General features: G+C 29.6%; 1 protein-coding gene and 1 non-coding gene across 2 annotated transcripts in view; both read left to right on the top strand.

Annotated features, from left to right (window-relative positions):
- The first annotated feature begins 2,501 nt into the window (after positions 1–2,501).
- On the top strand, positions 2,502–13,718 carry pb (proboscipedia). Its single transcript, XM_035093611.1, has 3 exons — positions 2,502–3,144; positions 10,496–10,638; positions 11,746–13,718. The coding sequence occupies exons 1-3, from the start codon at positions 2,877–2,879 to the stop codon at positions 13,615–13,617; spliced, it is 2,283 nt and encodes a 760-aa protein (XP_034949502.1). The 5' UTR covers positions 2,502–2,876; the 3' UTR covers positions 13,618–13,718.
- Positions 13,719–23,407: 9,689 nt separating this feature from the next.
- LOC118073405 (small subunit ribosomal RNA) overlaps positions 23,408–23,858 on the top strand; it is a 1,912-nt gene continuing 1,461 nt past the window's right edge. The window contains exon 1 of the ribosomal RNA XR_004691107.1: positions 23,408–23,858. This exon is cut by the window's right edge and continues 1,461 nt beyond it. This is a non-coding gene — a ribosomal RNA (small subunit ribosomal RNA).

Raw genomic sequence — 23,858 nt, 5'->3', positions numbered from 1 at the left:
AAGTAAGGGTTTTGTTCATTTCTCTGATATTTAGAAGAATCGTAAAGCTGTCGAACGATTCTTGGGTTAAAAATACATGCATTCATCAGTTGTATTGCAAAAAAGACCACATGATGAGTCATTATGACCAAACATTTTTTTTCGACGTCAAATCGATATCTGGTTTATGTAATAAATGATAGATTTTCATGAAATTGATGGAAATAGAGCTCTGTGTAGAGGCATCAATTGTATCAATTATATTTATGATTATTTGAACATTAATCTGCATCTAATAAATAAATATATTCAGTGTCATTTGATGAAACATTTAATTTATTACTTTTCGATTGGAACTTCATACCCGAGTCGAAAAATAAAATCCCATTTCAAATTTGAAAAAAGTTCGAAAGCAGATAAAAATGATAAATTTTTTTGACTCAATTTGAGACTACGTAATTGATTGCAATATTTGATTCAAATTAAGTATTATTAATTACTTAAAATTATAACGGTCTTGAATAGTAAAATATTTAATTTGTAAGAACTTATCCCTGACATTCTAAATAATTTAAAAGCTAAAGCCTAACATATGGCTTCTTTTCACCGTTGTTTTCCAGTTGTGAACAAAAAGTAAAAAACCCTCTCAGAAGTGGGTGCAAATCTGTGTTAAATTCATTTGTACAGTGACACATATTTTTTTGTAGTCGAAGCTGATTCTTAATACTATTCCGGTACTTGAATTTTCCCTGAAGGACTTTGTCCGCAATTGAGGTAACTAATGGTCAAGACCCCGTTCGTAACTGGCACATTTTATTACACCATTTTTGGGACTTGTTTGCAGCCCAGTGAAGTGCAGTCTTTTTCACAAAAATTTATTTTGAAGGTCTTTATACGAAAGGAAAATTAAGTAGAAATTGAAGCAGAAGAAAAATTTTATCCTATTCATGCGGGTACAGTAACAAATTTCGAATAATATATAAGTGGATAGTATGGGAAACCTTAACTAAAATCAACAGCTACAAGTACAATCCTCATTGACTGAACATTATATTGTTTCATGTCAAAAACAAATCATAACTACATCAAATACGAAAGAATGCTAGTTTTCTCTAGAATGTTAGTCTTTAAATATGGAAAGAAAAAGGAAGAAAATTCATTTCCAAGAACTTATGAGAAGTAACATCAACTGTCACCAGCAGCTGCAAAGGTATCAACTAATAAACTCATTTAATTAATTATACAACCAAAAAAAAACTACCAGAAGTATCCCAATTTTCTCCAAACCAACCTGCTGTCCAGGTATAGAACAAAGTCAGACTACATTTAATGATGGTCACGATATAATAACCCAAACTCGATGGTATTATTTACAGTGCACGGTGATAGCATATATGCAGACAGGTATGTTATAAAAGATACCGCGTGGTCAGAGCACATGGTCGGTGGATCCCCACCATGATAAGTAACATATACCAGTCGTGACGCGCTCGCGCGTTCCGCCCACAGGCTGGTAAGTTTTGCGGCCGCCCTTGAAGTGTATAGGAACCGCGAGTTCGAAGAGTTGCCTGTCCGCACTCGCACTGTCCGGACCGATGCAGTGAGAGCATTCGCGATAGAAAGCAACCAAGTCGTGGAGTGAAGGCGCTTGAAAGCAAGCACGTACCCTTGGTATTCTCGTGAACAACTCGGGGGCCGAACCCGCCCCCAAGCCGAAGAGAGGGTTGAGCCTCCATAAGTCTGATACCGTCGTTCCATTGGTTTATACAACAGTCACGTGATTTCTTTGCCAACAGTCTTTTGCTCGCTTTGGTGTGTCGGAAGAAAAAGAAATGAGATAGCATAGTAACTAACAAAGACACACAACGGTAAGCGTGGAAGAAACTAAAAAAAAACTTACATCAGGATCCTGCCGTGGCAAACAACGTCCTCTTCCTACTCTTCTGTCTCACTTTTCCACTTGACGTCTCCCCTTTGCTTCGTTTTTTACCGATTCTCTCTTTCTTCATTGCCAGTTGTCTGCTCTTTTCCTACTCCTCCTGTACACCACACACACTCTGTTCTATCAACGTAAATATTACATAGTTTTATCTCTTTCAAGAATCAGTCTTATCCGCTCACACCTTGACTCTACACTTCTCCGCTATCGCTACCACATTTCTGTTTCTTCGGCTCAACACCTCCTATCACTTCATGTTTACCATTGCAGGTGACAGTGTTTGAAAATGGTGCAGTTTGTATTCATTATTGGTGCAATTTTTGTTGCTTTATAAACAGTGTTTTGTTCCACGGATATCTAAATCAGCATAAATATTTTTCATGTATCCTTGATGAGTGATGATTTTTAGAGATGTGTAGCTTTGCCATCAAGTGTATTGGATTAATAATATCACTGTGCGTTTGAGTGAAGATTTTGAATTCAGTGATTGGTGAATGTATCTCTTCACAAGTGATTTTTATCAACTCTTGGTATCATCGATAAACATACCGGTTCCAATACATAGTTTGACTAGTGTGATTTTGTAAAATTGATCAATTAGTTGTATTAACTCGAAGTAAACTGAAAGTTCATGTTGCTTAACTTGTGAAGATATTTAAATCTCGAGTGAAGATAAAACGGTCTGAATCATTTGATGAGTGACAAAGTAAACTTCGACCAAGTGAAGATAGTGTTTGTGTTGATAAAGCATATTTAAGAAAAAATACTTGAATACAAAGATTGGAATAAACTACCAAAAAGTAGAAAAGCCAAATTAAAAACGGGAGCGCCACCAGCAGTCCTGGCGAACGACGGGTGCTCCGCTGCAACGGGAGTTGAAGGCGGCTTTTGGCTGGCCTCGGTAGCCGCAGGGGCGAATGCCGGGGCCAGTCTGCCGTCGCATACAGATCATTCAGCGATGGATCCAACCTGTGGATCAGCTGAGACCGGTTTTATCAATAGTCAGCCTTCAATGGCAGAATTTATGACGGCACTACCACAAATTCCTAGTGATAGATCCATTCAAGAGCCATCCGGTACTGGAAGAACTATAAGCCCCGGTTCTCACCATCCCAACTATCATAATATGATAGATCTTCACAATATTTCCGAGCCCTCGACTGTTAACGTGCCTGAGTATCCGTGGATGAAAGAGAAAAAGACTACGAGGAAAAATAGCCAGCAAGGTAAGGGAGTTTATCATCGATCTCACTTAAATCATGTTTGCACCCCTTTATCTTATTCTTCGCTGACAATATATTGCATTATTTGTTTTTCCGCTGATATATTAGAGATATAGATTATTACAAAGGACTAGTCAGATAAAAACTCTTCATCTTCAAGTTTATCATCATTTGTTTGGTAGTTTGTTGATTTATCGATGTATAATTATTCCGTCAATATTTACTGATAGTTATTTCCAATGAACAATACTTCATTGGTAAAAATATTTAAATTATATTTTTTTCAGTAAATATTCGTAAATGATCTAACTTTTTATTATCCAATCATATCGGAAAATAATAATTTCATTATCTTTCAATATAGAACGTTCTACTATTCTTTAGTATTTTTTTATAAAAATTATTTAACTTTAATAATTATTTGTTATTAGAATAACAACTTGGTTTATTACTAAAAGCTTTTAGCAAAATGTAGATTTAAAAAAAAGTAATAAACATTGAACAAAAATGATATATTTGGTAGAAAAATATCATAAATTATTAGGAATAATTAAAAATAATATAATTATTCTTTTCTACTAGATTTTTCTTATGTTTGTCATTTAATACTTCATTATTCATTATTGCTATAAATTTCTATCATGTAAAATTTTATTGTATTCTAGACTATTATTTTATTGAGTCCGATATTAATCTTGTTTATTGAAAAAATAACAATTTATTAAATTGCAAGATATAAAATTTTTAATCAAATAAACATTTTTGAAGAAACTCTAAAGAAATTTACAACCAACTAGAAGCATACAATCTTCATACACTTCCTGAGTACACTTCACTTTTGCATATGTATAAAGCTATGTCATCGGAAACGATGATAAATGAAAAACCTTCTAACTCCTTCTATTCTCATCTGCTACTCAGATTTTTCCTCGAGCTCAATCTAACCGCAGGAGGTGAACTAAAAAAAGCCTTTACCACCAATATGGTAACCACTGACCACTCCTTTCTATGTTACATCCGTATCCAATTCACATCTGGAATTTTCACGTCTGTTCAAATACTGATTTAAGGATAGCCGGTTAATGAATAGACCCCCGTGAAAACATGAAAATTGACTCCTACATGTTGGTGTACATATGGAGTACCACATTGAACTAACCCTTTTAACTTTATTCTCATAAATACGAAGAAACTTAATGATGTAAAATTATACATATGGAAGTCCTGGGAAAGATGTATCGTTATTTTTTTAACATGACGACTTCATTGTTTGTCCTTACATCCTTGCTTTAATATAAACCAATCACTCAACTTGACAAAAATCTACATCATTAATATTTCACTCATGTTTCAAACCTCAGTATCCCCATTTTACTCAAATCTTGGTACTTTTTCTTTTATTAATAAATAAACTATTGGTTAGAACTTATTCATTTTCGCGTAACAAATTTGCCCTTATTTAATTTGTTATTTAATTACCAATATAACGTTTTCTTTTTATATTTTGTTCTTTCTGAAGCAGCTAGTCTTTGTTAAGCTGATATCACACTAAAATGTATTGTTGATTTTTCTGTATAATTTAACTATTCATTTATATTTTCTTTCTAAATATATTGCGTCTTGTTTATTATATAACTCGATAGCTAATTACCATAATCAATACTATTTAAAATTATTAACTATTTTTCATGATCTTTGATTCTTAGAATGCAATTATTTTTTATTTATCATTAGATGTACCTTCTTTTCATTTTAAATTAAAAAAATCAAAAAAATAATTTGATATCAGGCAGTAGTAAATTTAAATAAAAACATGTGAATATAAATTAATCATAAATATCCAAGTAAAACGTCAGCAGCGCGCGCATATTCAAATTGAGTATTGATTAAATATGATATTTTTAAATTAGTTCTTGCATTGACCACAAAATTGTTTTTTTTTCTCAATTTCAGTAATGAGTAAATAATTTCCTATAACATGAAGCAAATTTTCTGGAGCTCGGATTTCATAATAAGCATCAACAAATAAATATACTAAAACTACCCCAGAATTTAATTAGAAAGACAATTATAGAAAATAATAATATGGTATATATCTATAGAGATGGAGGGAAATGAGGGAAAACTGGACAGCTGACGAAGCATATTCAGCGAATTAAAAATTATTTTCATTCAAAAAAGTCGGTCAAGTATGACATTCAGGTGCCGAGTGTTCTAAACTATTATTATACAGTAGAATACTCAAATTAGAAATTTAAATAGTTTAACAATTTTCAGACACAGGTTATGCTTATTAACTATCAAATATTGTATATGAATACTATAATTATTTGGTTAAAATTTTAAAAAACTATCATTTATTCATACAAAAGGGACAGACTCAGAAAATTGATATATTTTTTCCCACTAAAACTATATAGTTTCAGTGGGGAAAAATATATGTATTTAAACAAGTAATAAATACTTTAAAACAACCTTTAACAATTATAAATATATTTATTTAAACAACTGATTCGTTTATTTAGATTGAAGAATCTTTTTTTGAAAAATTGGAGAGCTAATTCATCAACCAAAAAAAATTTTTTTGAATTTATTATTATGATAGTCGCTTAAAATATAGAAATGAAATATCAGCAATATGAACAATTCAAAACTATCTTCTAATACAAAAGAGTAACTTTCACAAGACAAAAAGAACAATTTTACGATCTTGCAAAGTACATTTTACTCTGTTTATGCAGGTACTTGAGTTACCCTAAATTATCGGAAATTTTTATTTAATTCTTCATTCTGTGCGCTGGTTGTTACAGAATTCACAATGATTACAGATATGTTTTATGACCGATTTAAACATTTATATATCTATTGTAAACATATTAAAAGAACTCAGGGCAAGACGAATTTTTGGTAACTTAGTGAGACCAAACGGATCTTGCGAAGCTGTTGACACAAAAATATGTTTATTGCTTGAATTACATTATTATGTGTAATAGTTATTTTCAAATTCAAAAAACTGTTTGTCATATGGATCCGTCTTGCCTCGAGCTCCTCTACAACTAGTGCATAGATTTAAAATTGAAAAAAATTAGTTCAAACAAATTTATGGTAAAAAAAATGAATGAAAATAGTTGAATTCCTATTATGAGTCAACATCCCATAAAAGTTTAATTTGTTTTTAACTATAAATGATTCAATTATTAGTTATTAACTGAAATATTAACATAAAATAATAAATTCAACTATTTTTATTTTTAAAACACAAATCTAAATTTATTTTAAATTTTAAACCAACTCTTAACTTACTTTAAAACAAATGAATCAATGATTGGAATCATTTTTCAGTTGCAGAACAAGTGAAGAAATGTAAATTTATTTTTAAATAATTGTCTTTAAACAAATTGTTATATTAAAGCTCTGATAAATTTTGAACCAGCAATAAATTTAGCACATCAATAAGTACATAAAACATGAATGATAAAAGTTTTTATGAGTATAACATGCGATTAAAAGCAGATAACATTTCTAGAGTTCAGCAACAGGCCGAACTACATGAGTTATGGCTATCCCGACGTTCCCACATTCTCACCACTCCGACGCTCAATTTAGAGATGATTTCGCGTGTGACCGCCGTCCAGTCGACGGTTAACTTTGCAGAGACTCAGTACTCGATCTTGTGTTAAAACCACCATCACCATCATACCCATCTGCCTTTGTGGGTAACATTGTCCTTGTAAAGTGGTTGAATTGTTATTCTCATCATAGTCACTCGTTTTCCTCCATGAAGGACAGTGATTTCCTGTAGCCCAGAAACTTTCCCTCTTATCACAAATCATAACAGTATGTTCAAACTATGAGGGAGATTTATTGACTCTTTATAGTTAACAAAATGATAGGAAGCTTTTTGATTAAATTAATTCTTTACCTTTTTGTTTTTAGTTTCATATTCATTGAATTACAACTAACAATTATTTAAACTAATATTCACTCATAATATTCAGACTGTTACTCTAAAAGTATTTATTTCATTTTAATGCTTCTACTTACATTATTATGAAATTTATGTTTTAAAAAATAATTAAATAATTAGTAGTAAATAAACTTAATCATTTTTAGTGTTATAAATAATATTCATGTATACTCGGCTAAATGTATCACTGAAAACAGTTTTGGAGTAGAAATGATTCTCTCAATGAGAAAAAATTGACAATAAATCATAAGTGTGGCAAGTATTATTCAACTTGGAGTAAAAATTGCTCCAAAGAAAAAATTAAAATAATTTTAAGTTCATCAGAAGTGACCTCAAGTTAATTAAATATCTTTTTTTCAAAGTAATTTTTACCGTAAATTGACCAACTCTTACCACACCTCTTACTTGTCCTCACTTTATTTAAAATATAAGAATTATTTTTACTCCAAAAGTTTCTTCAACACAGTCATTCAACCATTTTATCTCGAAATGTATTTAATATTAGAAAGTTTATCCTGTTTAATACCGTGCATTATACTCAACAAAAAACTATACTGATTGCGTAATAAAAATAATTGTTTCATTTGTATCAATTTTTTCTAAAGACTTTTATTATTACATTCAACTTATTGCACATTTTAAAAAAATCCAACCACTCTCTGGAGCATAAAAAAAATTATTTTGTGCCAAAATTTTAGCCATTATCTACCAAGAAAATTATGATACATAAAAGAAGGAGTAAAAAATAAATCAAAGTATAAATATATATAACACAACATCCTATAGAATACAAGTAAATCGATCGTTAGTACGAGGTCGAAGGTGACTTGCAAATTTGATGGAATTTTCCTCTTTTTGTGCGTATTGTAACAAAGCAGAAACTTGGTATAAGTCGGAACGCGACTGACCAATATAGGTGGCCACCCGACAAATGGTTGATATCTTTTCTGATTGATGATCATAACTCTCAGCTATTATATCTACAGTTCTTTAATACTTTCTCACTATGTGTGCTTCAAAACATCAGTATCCAGTAGCTCGTATTCAACTAACTGTTTCCTATTGATAGTTCTTTAGATCTTCGTTAATCTCACATTGAAAACTTTTTAAATTATTCATTAGTGTAGCTTTAACATCATTTTAAAAAGATAATTGAGATAATCACAACATACAGATATACTAGTTATTTACAAATAAAATATCCATTGATTCAACCAACTCAAGGCATTTGAATAAAAAATATCTGTCGTCATCTCAAGAATAAATAATCATCACTACATAATTTATTACGTTTTAAAAACATTTTCTTTTCTTTCTTTAAAAAGTGTTTTTAAAAATTCATTGTTAAAATGTTTGATAAAATTGAGCAATAGTTTAACTAGAGATAATAATGAACAATAATACAGAAACTTAAATGTTATCTCCAGTTTTTATAGAAATATTTTCTAAGATATAAAGACATATGACTGTCACACATGGTCTAGCTTACTTTTTTGCAATTTAAAAGATGATGGTGAAGTGCAGATGATGTGCAGGTGGTTTGATATATTTCTGACAACGACAGTTGATGTTTAGATAGAAATTAAAATGAGATTTAATCTGAAAAGCAACTTGAGATAATCATTAGACATCCTAGTCTCCAAAGCCATCAAGAAATTTTATGAAACTTGTCTTTACATTTTTCTCCCTAACATCCAAAAAGAAATAACATTTCTCTATCAACCTACCACTTATAGAAAATTTATTTACATATTTATTATGATAAAAAAAAACTATTTAGTGTTGTTCAATTAAAAACTGTTCTGATGAAATATTATTCTAGCTATTGCAGCAAATATCCAATTAAAAATTTTTATCCTATCTCTCTACTGCACATAATTACTTGTTTGAGACTTTATAAATTGAACAAAACGTCACATGCTAGAACATATTTTTCTCTCTAACAAGTTATGCTTTTACGCCTACATAGAGAAATTAAAGTAGTTGTATTTATTATCATATATTGTTTAAAAAAAAGTCTCAACTCTGAAAATACTCAATATGACAACATCATATGATAGTAAATACAAATAATCCTTCAATTTCTCTTCATACACCTTCACTTTACTTTTGACACTTAAGTAACAAGCATGAATATATAAATACAAATACCTGCATACTTGTAATAAGTAAAGCTAACTTCTAATTGCATGCTTTCATATATCTCTCTGTCATTAATTTACACATGTCCATTTTTTACAATCTAGCATTTTAAAAAATTTTTTCATTTTCATGCTACATAATTTGCTACATCTCCTATAGCTTAGTTACAGTACGTTAATATTTAATACTATTTACATTATATACCAACATGATTCCTATGACTATTTTTACATGGCTAAGCTTCACGGTTTGCAAGTACTTATTTTTTCCTCTGGTGATTATGAAGAATTTAACTTAGATTTCTATCACTTACTACATGCTTAGACTTCACTTCGTTATTGCTACATTTCTAAAAGTACAAATACACTAATTATATAAATATAACATTTGGATTAATCACTCTACTATATTATCTCATAAATAACAAATATAACTAAGTTTACGATACAACTACATTTATTAATTATGCTTACATCATGAGATCAATTACACTAGTACGTTCTACGATTAATTAAACAACACTCAAAATATTATTTATCTACTCTAGAATATTTTTCTGGATATTAAATTAATTTACATAATTATTATCTTCTTTTTTGTGTTTATATCAAATATAACAAAGCCATAATTCACTTGAAAATTATGTGTACCTGTTTAAAATATTCTAATTTTATAAACAAGTATCATAGTCCTAAAGTAAATGTTCCAACTTGAAAAAATTATTTATTACAATGAAAAAAAAAATTTTATAAATTTATTTTTCTTTTTTACTTGAAATTAATTTCCTGAGAGCTTGGATATTATTGAGATTTCTCATTATAACTGAAAAAAATAGTTTTCCTCTGAATCTAATTGATAAATAGTCGCTCACATTATATAAAAACTCTAATAATTATGAAGCAAGCAATAATTATTAAGAATTGAATAAGATTTTTCTAGAGTTTGAGATTGTTCAACATGAATTATTTTCATATGAATAAAAAAAATATTCAATAAATGACATTAAAAATATGTACATTCTTATGTAATTCATAAAAAAAATATTTATTATCATCACTTAATACTTTTAATTGTTAAAAAAAATGTGTTCCTTTAAATATTTCTTTTAAGAACATTATTAAAAAGTTATTTTCCACCAAGGTTTTGTTACATCCTGGATTATCCTATAATTTGAATAAATATTACTCCTGAAAAAAGTAACACTAACTACATATTAATATGATTATTTATTTTTTTTTGTTCCAGAAAATGGTTTACCAAGGAGATTACGAACAGCTTATACCAATACACAGCTTTTGGAACTGGAAAAAGAATTCCATTTCAACAAGTACCTGTGTCGTCCAAGAAGAATTGAAATCGCTGCGTCGTTAGATCTCACGGAAAGGCAGGTGGGGCACGAATAAGGCCTTTCTTTTTAATATATAATTGTTATTAAATTAACAATCTTCTTATAAATAAAATATCTAACAGGATAACACTACTTCTAATGTATAAAAAAATACATTAGCTATGTGAAATTTCTCAGAACACTTCAGTTTAGATCAGCATATGCTCAGATTTCAATCAGAAATTCAATGGAACTTCCAGTATTGTTTGTTTATGATATTTAAAAGTTATTGTTCTAAAATATCTTTTATATTTCGGCCATCGAAATGATGCTACAATGAATCAAACATAGATTTTTATATTTTAAAACACAGATATTCTAGTATATCTTTGGTTAAAAAAATAATTTATCAATTTATTAGAGTTTTAATTTCAAGATACTTTTTTTATTTATGATGCAAATAAAAATATAAATTATTATTAAATGTTTCATGCTATTAAATAATTGTTAATGGCTTATGATATTCATTAAATAGATATCAAATTTTTGCACGTAATTAAATGAAATGTAATTCAGACACAGTTGTACTCACCTTGAGTGTCTATAAAGAGGCTATTGGTATAACAATTTTAGGCTTTTAAAATATATAGATATATACTTAGACATGAAAATAAATATAGCTCAGTAATTTTAATAGATTTAAATTTAGAGTACTGTGACATGCGTTGACAAACTGACAGATATTAAGACGAAAACATGACGGTTCAACGCAAGCCTAAGAAATTCCGTCAACTAAGAGATGAGAACATCACACTTCTATAGAATTTTTTTTTATATCTTATGGATTTTGCTAGTTCTCTGGTGAAAAATTTTTTTTTAGTAAATCTACAAAAAACTGTTATTTTTATGGGCTAATATTAGAGTGATTATTTTATTTCAACACTTCAAAATTATTCTTATCATAAAATAATGAGTAAAATAATTTCTTATTATAAATAAGTAGGTAATATTTAATCCGCAAATATAATTTTCAAAGTTATATTTTTCAAGTCGTTGGTATGAAATAATATTTAAAACAAAAAAGATCAAGAGCCTAAATATAAATTTCCAACATTGAACGATGAATTAAATATTCTTAGTAATGTAGTGTAATTTTATATGCTTATAGGTAAAAGTATGGTTTCAAAATCGACGAATGAAACATAAAAGACAAACGTTGAGTAAAGAAGATGGTGATGAAAAAGACCTCGTATCGTCGGACGAGAAGCACAATATAGACCGATCGCTGACTGACGAGGATGACAAAAAGAAGAACTGTCACAACTGTGATATATCCGGTAGAGCTGATGTTAGTAACACTTTTAGTGAGATGAGTGACCGTAGTTTAACACATTCTGGCAATAATAACTCTCCATGCGCGACAAATAATAATGGTAGTGGATCAAATATATTTAATAGTAATAGCAATGGAGCCAGTAGCATTGGTAGTACAAATGGAGTATCAAGTTCATTTGAAAAACTAATAGCTAATGAAGATTCAACATCCAATGATGATAGTACAGTAGCATCACCTAAAGCTATGACAAAAAAATTAACGAATGAAGTGAGGGTCAAAGTTGAAGGTGATCATCCTTCTAATGTACTTAAGCATCAAATTTCAATATGTAAAAAATCACCTTCATCAAAGTCTAAAGAAATAAGTACAGTGACAAGTAATGGAGTACTTCTTACTATGCCAGACTCCACTGTTGGAAGTTCAGCGGTTTCAGGACAAGGCTCTTCAACAAGAAGTTTAACACCATCTTCAACACCAGGAACTCCAGTATCAGCTCAACTACAACAAGGAAGTCCACTAGGAATTCCAACAACGCAGTCTATTCAAACTGCCTACATGCAGATACCACAAAGGTCTCCATCACTGACCTGCTCAGTTGCCGGTTCTAGTTTACATAATCTTCCAAGCACTGATCCATCATCCCATTCCCTAAAGGAAATTCCTAGTAATCAACCAACAAATATCCAATCCATGCAAAATACATACCAACCTATAAAAATGATTGAATATCGAAATAAATTATCTATAGGTAGACAAAATGTTACTAATCATCCTAACCAATCACAGAACGCATATTGCAATAGGGCAGATGCTTATCCATCACATGTTTCACATAGTAGTGAAATGCAATCATCGTACATACGACAGAACCAAATAAACACGACTTCTAATCATCATCGAAGGTCTAACACAACTAATCGATCAGTCTACAATCCTTCTAATCAATATCATCAACAACAAATGCACTATTTAAACTCCAGCGATTACAATGGTTACTTACAGAGTGGATCTTCTTATCACGCATCATATCATAGAAATATGCACAGTGGAAACACATACAATGCCTCTCAAGGATATTCTCACTCCCACAATGAACAAACTGAAGGATACTTAAGCAATAGTAGTTATAATTATGCTACCAGTGGTATTTATCATACGTCAGATGAAAATCTTTCACATGAACATTCAAACGTTTCTTTACAAAGTGGACAACATTATTATGGTGATATCCAATCGCAACAGCACCAACATCAACAACAGCAGCAGCAAAGTTCTGCTGAGTCTTACGTAGTACATCAAATATCCATTCCGTCGAACCAAGCAGACTATAGAGCTGTCAACAAATGCCATTCCAATAATTATTACGAGCAAAATACACAGCTACACATTCATCATGGTGGCGAAGCATCGAATATTTTGAATAGTTACGTTTCATCACCAGATCCCTTTCCAGCTCCTGGAATAACGACTACAGCAACAGCTATTGCTGCAGCAACAGCGGCTGTCATCACCCCACCAGAGAGTGTAGGACAAGTCGAAAGTAATTCAGAATCATACGGAAACTTTGGTAATTTTTATGGTGGAGATTCAGTTAATGTGATAACTCCAACTTCGTCAGTTGATATTAATAATAGTCATTCGGACTTTAACTTTCTCAGCAATTTAGCTAATGATTTTGCTCCTGAATACTATCAACTCAGCTGAGTTATTAGAGTAATGTAAATCAGTCGAACTGAATTAAATGAACAATTAGTGAATGATAAATCAGATATTTAAAATTATTTAGATTAATCAATTGTAAATTATCATATGGATCATAATACTAAAATAAAATCATTATTCAATAAATAAACATTATTATTCATTATGTCAATTCTGTATTATATTACATAACATAAAAAAAATAAGTGATAACTCCATTACGATACAAATATACTTATAGATCTTATAGAAAGATGGAGAAATTTTTTTTTTTAATTTGTATTATATAAAAATTAGACTGCCATTAGGACGCTTAAGAGCTTATTAAATTGCTAAAGATGATAAAAATTAAAAATGAAATCAACTTAATATTGTTTTTAGTAGAAAAATGAAAAAAAAAACTTTAGGAAAAATTATAGACATGTTAACGAGAAGATAATTTTTTATTATTTTATTATATATATTTTTTACTAATTTTTATTTTTAATTTTTCAGAACCATATGCTAAATACAACTGATGAAACGAATTTATTGCGTTAGTAATTTAATTTTAATTTAACACTGTATATGTACTTAGTTTATTTTATGTCAAGTATTAGTTATAATATTTTTAAATTACTTATGTAAAATATATGAAAAAAAAAAAAATTAAAATGATCTTTATTAATTCTTTGTAAAATACTTGAAAAATTTAATATTCATGATTGTTGTGCTTGTAACTTTTTATTTAATTACACACTGAGCAAATACAAATCATTTAGAAAATTTCATTCCTACATTATTTCCTTTCATAAAGACTAATAATAAATCTAACAAAAAATTATTTTTTAAAAATATGAACGACAACAAGATGAAAAAGGTAAGAGAATGTTATTCTTAATAAAAAAAAAAAAATAATTAAAACTAAAAAAATTACTATTTTATTAATTGAAATATGATCGGAGATATTTTTTATAATAAGTTGAAAAATATTTCTCATAAATTATAAAAATTAAATTCTTTTTGTTAAATAATAACAGATGTATGCTATCAAGTTTTTTTTACAAAAACTCTTAATCATCATCATTTTCTTATTAAATAATAACAAAAATCTCATTAAGTAACAAAAGAGGTGATACAAAATAAGCTTTTACGCCAACTCTTAATCCGTAAAAAAAAAAAACTAATAAATAAAATACATAAAATATTTAGCCTAAACAATAGTTTAAAATAAAACAATAAAATAATAAATAAATAAATAAGAATAAAAAATACACGAAAAAGGGCACAAGCTGTCATCTATAAATGTTGGTAAATGCAATTGTGTGAGTAGTGCATTACTAAAGAATTTGTGACAATGATAGATGACTACGCTTGACGTGAGTGAGTCAGGTTTATGCCACGGCGCAACCTCATATGAAGCCACTTTGCCGACTACTGCATGGATGAACAATTACTATCGTTAGATTTGTATAGGACTGTTATTTTATAAAGCCCTAGGTATAATCTTTGCCATTTAATGTAATCTCTGGTGAATTTTTTATGATGACTATAAAAAAAATTTTTTTTTTCCTCTAACTGATCTCATTCTTTGCATATGAAGAAAAAAAAATATGATGAATGACGACTTTGATATTTAATATGAATTGAAAGTAATATTTAATTTTCTTTGATAAAAATGATTTTATTCAATGAAAAATTATTTCAATTGAACGAAGATTTTTTTTTAATTGAACGAAAGAATATTTTTAAAAAATAAATGTTTGATAAAAAGAAAAAAAAGAGGATATGAAAGTTTAACAAAAAATTAATTAAATTTTCATTTCGAAGTAAATGTACAAAAAAAATGGGCGGAAAATGAATGAATTAAAGAGGATTGAAGCTTGAAAATATGTCATAAGATATGATAACACTTTTAAGAAAAGATTATAACGTTTAAGTTTCCAAATCGGCTTTTCTCGTCAATGTAAATACACATATACAAACTTTCGTTTTATATTTTATTTCCTTTGCTCTTTCAAGTACATCCTTTTGATATCTTTCTTAAGCAACTTTCTCTTTAGTGTAAGATAAGTTGACAACTTTGATAACTTTAATTCTGCTACTTTACTTTATACAAATATTAACATCTTTAGAAAATCGTTTTATTCACTTATCGTCAAATACGTTGTTAATGCATCGTTCAACTAAGATGAATTGTATCATGATGAAAAAAAAATGGAGACTTTAATGTCAGACAGAAATTTGTAACAAGAAAGAAATATTAAAAATGATGTTAATAAAGAATTTACCATTTTGACGTAAACTCATTTCATCAGATGACTTCAACGATGAAGCTACTTTTTAGGGTTAGGATGCCAACCCATGATATTCGAAAAGTCAAAGGTTAGTCACCCTACGGTTGACCGCGTACAACCATAAATCTTCTACTTGTCGAGACACGGTTACTTCCTACTACAGTGACCCACTCTTGCAATAATTCCCCTTTCTCATCATTTCCTTTTAGTATTTTATCTGAATAGGTATTCAGATAAAAAGATGATCGCGAAAAAATTGGGTTGCTTTAAAATTTATAATATTTATGTTTGTTTAGAAAAAATTTGTAAAATCACGTGAATATTTATATAAACAGATATATTCTCATGTACTTGAGTCGTCATTCATAGAAGTCGCTTTATTTGTATTGCAAATGAAAACAAAACTGGATTACAAAAGATTTTATTGAGAACAATGTGTATTAAATTGTAGTTAATTTCATTAATTTAAATTTATTTAATTAATACATTCAAGAACGTGAAAAATTTATACGCGAATAAGAAAATATCTTGACCATAAAATACAAAGTCGTAAATAAAAATCCATAAACAAAGTATGAAGGATTGTCAAAAGATTTCATTTATAATCAATGATGAAAAAATTCGAATAAGTTAATTATTTGTAATACCCTCAAAACTGATAGTACTACATGTCAGTAAAACGTTGTACCAAGTACGCGTCTGGAATGACGCTAAAATTAAAAATTTTAATTTCTTGATTTTTATTGAACAAAAATTGTTGAAATCTTGTTGAATGCTAAGCCAATTGTTGATATTGATTTGTTTATTATACATTTCGATCTATGATCCAAATGTATTTCTTCATTTTTGATACTATTTCAAATTAATCGAACAAGAAATTTCCTAAAAGGAAAACATTATATTTGACTTAATCCAATTTTTGTATGGAAGTATCTATGTCTTCACTCTTTAAGACAATTTAGACTAAATTGGGCTGAGTTAGCTAAATTAAAAGATAGTACAAATCTGATTGTAAGAATAATCCCTTTTTAGCATAATCACTCCATTGACCAAAGCATGTGTAAATATGGCTTCAAAAATTATAAATAAATCGGAAAAAGAACGCTTCTACTACAAAAAAATCAATTTTAATCATTTACAGTTGATAAAATATTTACATTTACAATATGTTATTATAAAGATAAAGTCTAAAATCGACTCTTCCTCAATTCAAATAGTATAATATTGTTTGAATAGATATCACATAGCAAAAACTAACTTTTTCTCTTAACTTCATCTCTGTAGTATGTCCAAATTAAAAGCTATATTAATTTGAAAGAATTTCCCGATCATCTGATACTAAGATCATTACTAAATCAAACTTCATGCATGTTATCATTCCAAAACATCTCGACAGTTTTTTTACAATTTTTTGCAAAACAAATTGTCATACTCACGACAACAATTGAAAATGGTTGTTTACCGATGAGCTGGTTGGTAAAGTAGTGACCGTATGATTTTGATACCATCAGTGTGTAATAGAAAACACTCGGCTTCATTGATGCCTTCGCTATACCATAAGAGCAAATACCGACTGAAATATATTTTTTCTTGAAATAAAGTTTCTACGGAAGCCCGTAGAGCTCACCTCCGTTTTTCGAAAGGTGGCGCCACACAGTGACTTCCTTCAACAAAAAGTATAAAAAATAAAGAAACTCGCTCCTTCTCGAGCAACGAGTGATAAGTGTAACCTCAAATTCTCCGCTAAAAGTGAGAAAAGTGAAATCTCCTCCACGAAGGTGGAGATTCAAATCACATGGTAAAAGCGGAATTCTTTATCGCATGTCCAGCCAAAGAATGATATTCCGCCATAACAGTTAGAGAGTAGGAAAATCAGTTTGGTTATTATTGTCATTATATTAGCGCTTCTACTTTCCTGATAAATACCCAAAAAATCTGTAATATAACTAATTTTCCCACTTTTTACAGAAATACAAGAAAATTTGAATAATGATAATTATAATTTAATTATAATCTTAAGTTTATAATTACTATAATTAAACTAACATTAATAGTCATTTCATGGTGACTGAAGAAGTAAGTTTAAATTATTATTATTATTATTATTATTATTTAAATTTATTATTATTATTTAAATTAAGGTTCAAACATATTTTAGTGGGGATAGTCTATTGTTGTAGGGACTATCTGAAAGGGTATTTAATTATTAACTTTTGTCTATAAATTCATACTTTTGATCGATTATAAATAATTATTAACATTTTTACTTGATTGTAAATAACTTTAGCTTCACATTTATAAATTAATTAGATTTTATTATTTTATATTGTTTGAAATAAATATTTTTTTTAATATCGATTGATCATGTAGAGAATTCTTTTACCAACAGCAAAATGTAGAGTGCACTAATGATAATATACCAGGGTCAATTTTGACATTGATGCAAAATGAAATGTACCGACAGAAAACTAAGGAATATTATTTTTGTGTACAATCAGACCGTAGACATTTATTGCATTCGGGAGGGTCTTTAGCACCTTTTATTTTAGCCACGCTCCGTAATCTGAGAAAGAATAGAGATGTTCTCTTTTACTCTCATTATTAGAATTCTAAGCAAGTTTAACTCTCAATAAACATGTATAGTGGGACCACTCGAAGTCGCTGGACTTTCGTACCTGAAGTAAATTTTTTGAACTTTTGCTCGGACAATAGAACCCCTATTCTCCAAACAGCCTCAAACCCACAAACAATAAGGACTTCTCGAAGTCCGATTTATCACGGTAGAATCTACTGAGTTGATAGAAATGAAACAAATAAAAAAAAATAGATCTGAGCACACTTTGTCGGTGCTTACACGACGAACTTCCCATTAGCAATTGTTTATAACAAATTTAAATAGTTGTAATCAATGTTTGTTGGAAACATCCAAATACATGTGATATACACATTACTTATTCAATTAATACAACTTCTAATTGTTTATAACAAATTCATATTGTTATAAACAATGCGTAATTGTTAAAAGTCATATTTGGTTGTGAACAATAATGTCTAGTCAATATCGACTTAATTTTCAAATGAAATTGTTTTTGTTTGGCTTAAAAGTATTTAAAATAGCTAATCTTTTCATTTTTTTATTAGTTATGTTGTTATAAAAAAAAACGGCCCGATTGAATTCGTTCAAATTTTTTTCAGATCTTCTTTATAATAATATCTTTCGAATTAATTTTGGTTGAAGTTGATATCTTGATCCGTTCTTAAAATATCGAAAACGAAAAAAATGCTGACGTCCGTACATACATACATACATACATACGTACGAACACACATCATTCTAAAAATATGTTAGTATGCTTGCAAATATCTTGAAACGGGAAGATTTAATGAAAATTCAAATTTCACCAATCGACCCAATTACATTAACTTCCTAATGGGAAGTTAAAAAGTCTTTCCTTTGTGTTTCGTAGGGCAAGTCCACCCTACTTTAGACATTAAATACTACTTTACTTTCATTCAAACGAAATGAATCGGTAGCTCAGGGATAAATTCTCTGCCCACGAATCTTTTGGTGACTGGTTCAAATTTTGCTAGTTGCTTTCTTTTTTTTTCTTATTCATTAATTAAATAATATTTATCATAATTTTTTTTGTAACAATACTAGTGCCCTTTTTCTTTTCTGGGTAATGGATAGAAGTCCAAAATTTTTTTATCATTTATTAATTAATTTTGATAACAACAGTGGACAACTTATAAATATATGACTGAAAGACATGGTTAAATATCTACACAAGGCTTGTACTAATTAATACGAGAATTTTTAAAAATATACTGTATATATTTAATCTATTATCATACTAAAATGAATTATTAAACTGAATTAAATTTTAAAATTGACATTGAGGACTTTTCGAATTTGTGACAGAGGAGGAATTCAAAAAATTACTACCTCAATTAGTACCTAAAACAGTTATTTTTTTTTTTTTTTCTACTTCTTAATTAAAAAATTATTTTCTCAATGATTAACTTTACTATATTTTCAAAAAAAAAAAAAAAAATTGTATTAGTAAGTCAAACAGGTGTACTCTCGCTGTTGACACACCTCCGCCGTCCCTCTTATAACCTTTAAGTACTTAAGTACGGCCAAATTAACTACTTAATTTGAGTAAAAAAAAATTTCCCGTTGGAAAACTTAAATATATTGAATAGATCTCTTCTTCTTGTTTACTACCGTATCTCTTGGTAACGTAACAAACCATGTAAAATGTATGTGTACCTACTTTTTTGTCTCTAACAATCGTATTTGTGACAAATAATAAAAACCAAGATCTATTTAAAATATTTATGTTCTCCCAATGTCATCAAGAGATACGGTAGTATCTCGTACGCCAAACATAAATCACCGTCGTCTTGCTCCTACGTCACGACAAGGCACTACCGTGTCTCTATACAAGTTACAAGATGATTTTTGCTAGTTATAAATTTTAAATTAAAAATTTGTTTCTTATTGTAACATAAACATAAGGCTGAAAGTAAGGATTTGGATTTTTATGTAAATAATAGTACGTACGAGTAAAACTTCCGTAGTAATTAATTCGGGATAGTCTGTAGATTTTTCTTGATTTTTATTATAAATCATTTTTATCTAGAGTAGCGGTAGATACTCGGCGCCAAGTGCACATTCACCTTTCCCCTCTCTCTCTCTTTCTCACTAGCGCGCTCTTTCCCCCATGAGCGCCGAGGCTACCGACTACTCTATACACGAAAAATTTTGTGTGACGTCATCAACGCATCTTTATATGCAAATATCTTTATAATTGCTACATATTATGATTTCATAATTAATAGATAGTTATCTTATATCATGAGCTTCCAATTAAACGTTAAACGAGAATTTTTTATTAATTATTAACGGAGTTATAAATAAGCCACGCCCCTAACAGCGATATTTCTGCTATTCAAGATTTTTTCGCTCGCTGTTTCACTCTACTTAATCGAGCGCTCTATCATGTGTTCTCTCTTACTGAATATGTCTTTTGTCACTTTCTTTCACATTGGGCTCCCTACAGTGCCCTCTTTCTTGCGTTACGTATTGTTATCACTCTCTTTCACGTTAACCTCGTAATATTTCCTTCTCTCTTGCCTAACCAAGAGACATCTATGTTCTGAATAATGAAAAATGTTTCCTGCGTGTTGTATCCGCACAAAACAGGCATCTTGGTATGCCTGTAAAAACTGGCGCCAAGTCCACATTCAAGTAAAATTAGTATAAATGGAAAAAAGGTAAGATCAAAAAAACATGTGAAATCAAGTAAAACGCCAAGTTAGCTGCGTCTTTTTTCATAATTTTTTCGAACTAGCAATGTACTATTAACTTATAAAATTTCAGTTAATTTTGAAGTACAAAAAAAAAATCTTCAAAACCAAAAAACTATGGAACTTGGCCCAATTTTTTAAATTCTTTCAACAGTTCCATATATTATAGTTCATACATAAGAACATTTGAAACTGAATTGGGCAGACTTTAAAGACAAAATTGGGCCAAGTTCCATAGTTTTTTGGTTTTGAAGATTTTTTTTTTGTACTTCAAAATTAACTGAAATTTTATAAGTCAATAGTACATTGCTAGTTCGAAAAAATTATGAAAAAAGACGCAGCTAACTTGGCGTTTTACTTGATTTCACATGTTTTTTTGATCTTACCTTTTTTCCATTTATACTAATTTTACTTGAATGTGGACTTGGCGCCAGTTTTTACAGGCATTCCAAGATGCCTGTTTTGTGCGGTTATAATTTCCAGTCAATTTTTCTTTGCTGCAATGTATTTTTTTGTACACTCATTGACAGTTTTTGAATTACATAAAAAGTTTCACTTTTGACGCTGTTAGTTTTGGACTGACGCATACATTTTTATAATTTCCAGTCAATTTTTCTTTGCTGCAATGTATTTTTTTGTACACTCATTGACAGGTTTTGAATTACATAAAAAGTTTCACTTTTGACGCTGTTAGTTTTGGACTGACGCATACATTTTCTAACTGTATTATGTGCGCGTTGGACGTTTTTTGGATAGGTATAACGACCTAAATTTTCATAACTCACAAATTGCAGGCCCATCAACATTTTTATTTCTTATTTCAACTACCATAAATCTATTGTATCTTTTTTAGAATACAATGAAACGATTGAACGAACAGATAATCTAAGTATTGTCGAAATTAATGATGACAATGCTGTAAATAAAGAAAAAAATGTTCAAACTTGAATTCATTGAAATTCGTGTAAATATAAATACGATGTATAATTAAGATAATTGTATATTAATTATTATTTCAACCAGTTTGTATTTATATTTTGTCCATGATTTGTTTAACCCATCATATGTAACTAATAAATAAAACATAAAAAATTTCATATAATTTTTGCATATAATTTCAATTAGTCTCAACTTAATAGTTCCGTTTTCACTTCTATCGGCAGTCCCACGACTGCCTGAATTTTTAATATTCTTTTTTAGTTGATATGTACAAAAAAATGTGAAATCTCATCAAAAACCCTCCTCCTTCTGGGCTGTACAATAATGTGCGCCAAGTATAAATAACCGAAGAAAATAATTCATTTTAAGAATTATTGATTCTTAGATTTAAATAATTGGCGTTTAATGATTTTAGGACTTTTTGTAATTTCATCATGGTCCTTATTTATGTATGGTGCACATTTTTGTACAACCCAGGAGTAGGCTGTTTTTGATAATTGTTCTATTTCGTTCTATATGACCGTTCATAGTTTGTTTAATAAAATAGCGATTGATATGTATAGACATTATGAATATAACGTAATAGTAAGGTTTTCTAACTATATCGCTGCGTAGTAGATACAGTGACGCTCTCACGAGTGCGGAGTGGGGCAGAGTTGGTGGTTGTCGTGCTGCGGTCAGGTTTCTTATGCCGTGCGTTACTAACATGAAAGTAGTCGAGTAGAAAGTAAACCATCTGAATACTACAAACAGATGAAAATCTCGAACAGTTGAATGTGTTATACGAATGTAATAGTTGAGCTAACAATACATGCTAACGCAACATAGCCACGAGTCGATGTCATAGACTGAATGACTCTTATGTGGTGAATCGTCGGAAGGCGTTTATAATGTTATATGTATACTTTTAGTTGCATATAACTAAAAACTACAGAAATGTTATATTCACTTCAGTCCGAGTACGAATAGTAAAATTTTTTTTACTACGTATACGAAATATTAACCAAGTCGCTAACAGCAATAGCTAGCGAGAGTAAATTTTTAATAAATTTAGAAAAAGAGAGTGTTTGAATTTTCCAGTTTTACATTCATATGAATGAATGTTTTACTTTCTAAAGTATAAGAGTGTTGATGGAAACATTAGTTTTCACCTACAACACAAAATATGTGTTACATAGTAAGACTTCAATACAGTGTATTTGTTTTCTACTATGTTAACACATATTTTTGAGAACGAATGTGTGTGTATAAACACATTACAAAGTTCCCTGGTTGATCCTGCCAGTAGTGATATGCTTGTCTCAAAGATTAAGCCATGCATGTTTAAGTACATACCGAATTACGGTGAAACCGCGAATGGCTCATTAAATCAGTTATGGTTCCTTAGATTGTACCCACATTTACTTGGATAACTGTGGTAATTCTAGAGCTAATACATGCAAACTAGAGTTCCAACCAGAGATGGAAGGAACGCTTTTATTAGATCAAAACCAATCGGTGGTCTCGGCCATCGTTTACTTTGGTGACTCTGAATAACTTTTAGCTGATCGTATGGTCTCGTACCGACGACAAATCTTTCAAATGTCTGCCTTATCAACTGTCGATGGTAGGTTTTGCGCCTACCATGGTTGTAACGGGTAACGGGGAATCAGGGTTCGATTCCGGAGAGGGAGCCTGAGAAACGGCTACCACATCCAAGGAAGGCAGCAGGCGCGC

The sequence above is a fragment of the Chelonus insularis genome, unplaced genomic scaffold, assembly GCF_013357705.1.
Source record: "Chelonus insularis isolate UGA/USDA-ARS -01 unplaced genomic scaffold, ASM1335770v1 scaffold_277_pilon, whole genome shotgun sequence".
NCBI classification, from domain to species: Eukaryota; Metazoa; Arthropoda; class Insecta; order Hymenoptera; family Braconidae; genus Chelonus; species Chelonus insularis.
This window is presented reverse-complemented; position numbering and strand designations above follow the sequence as displayed.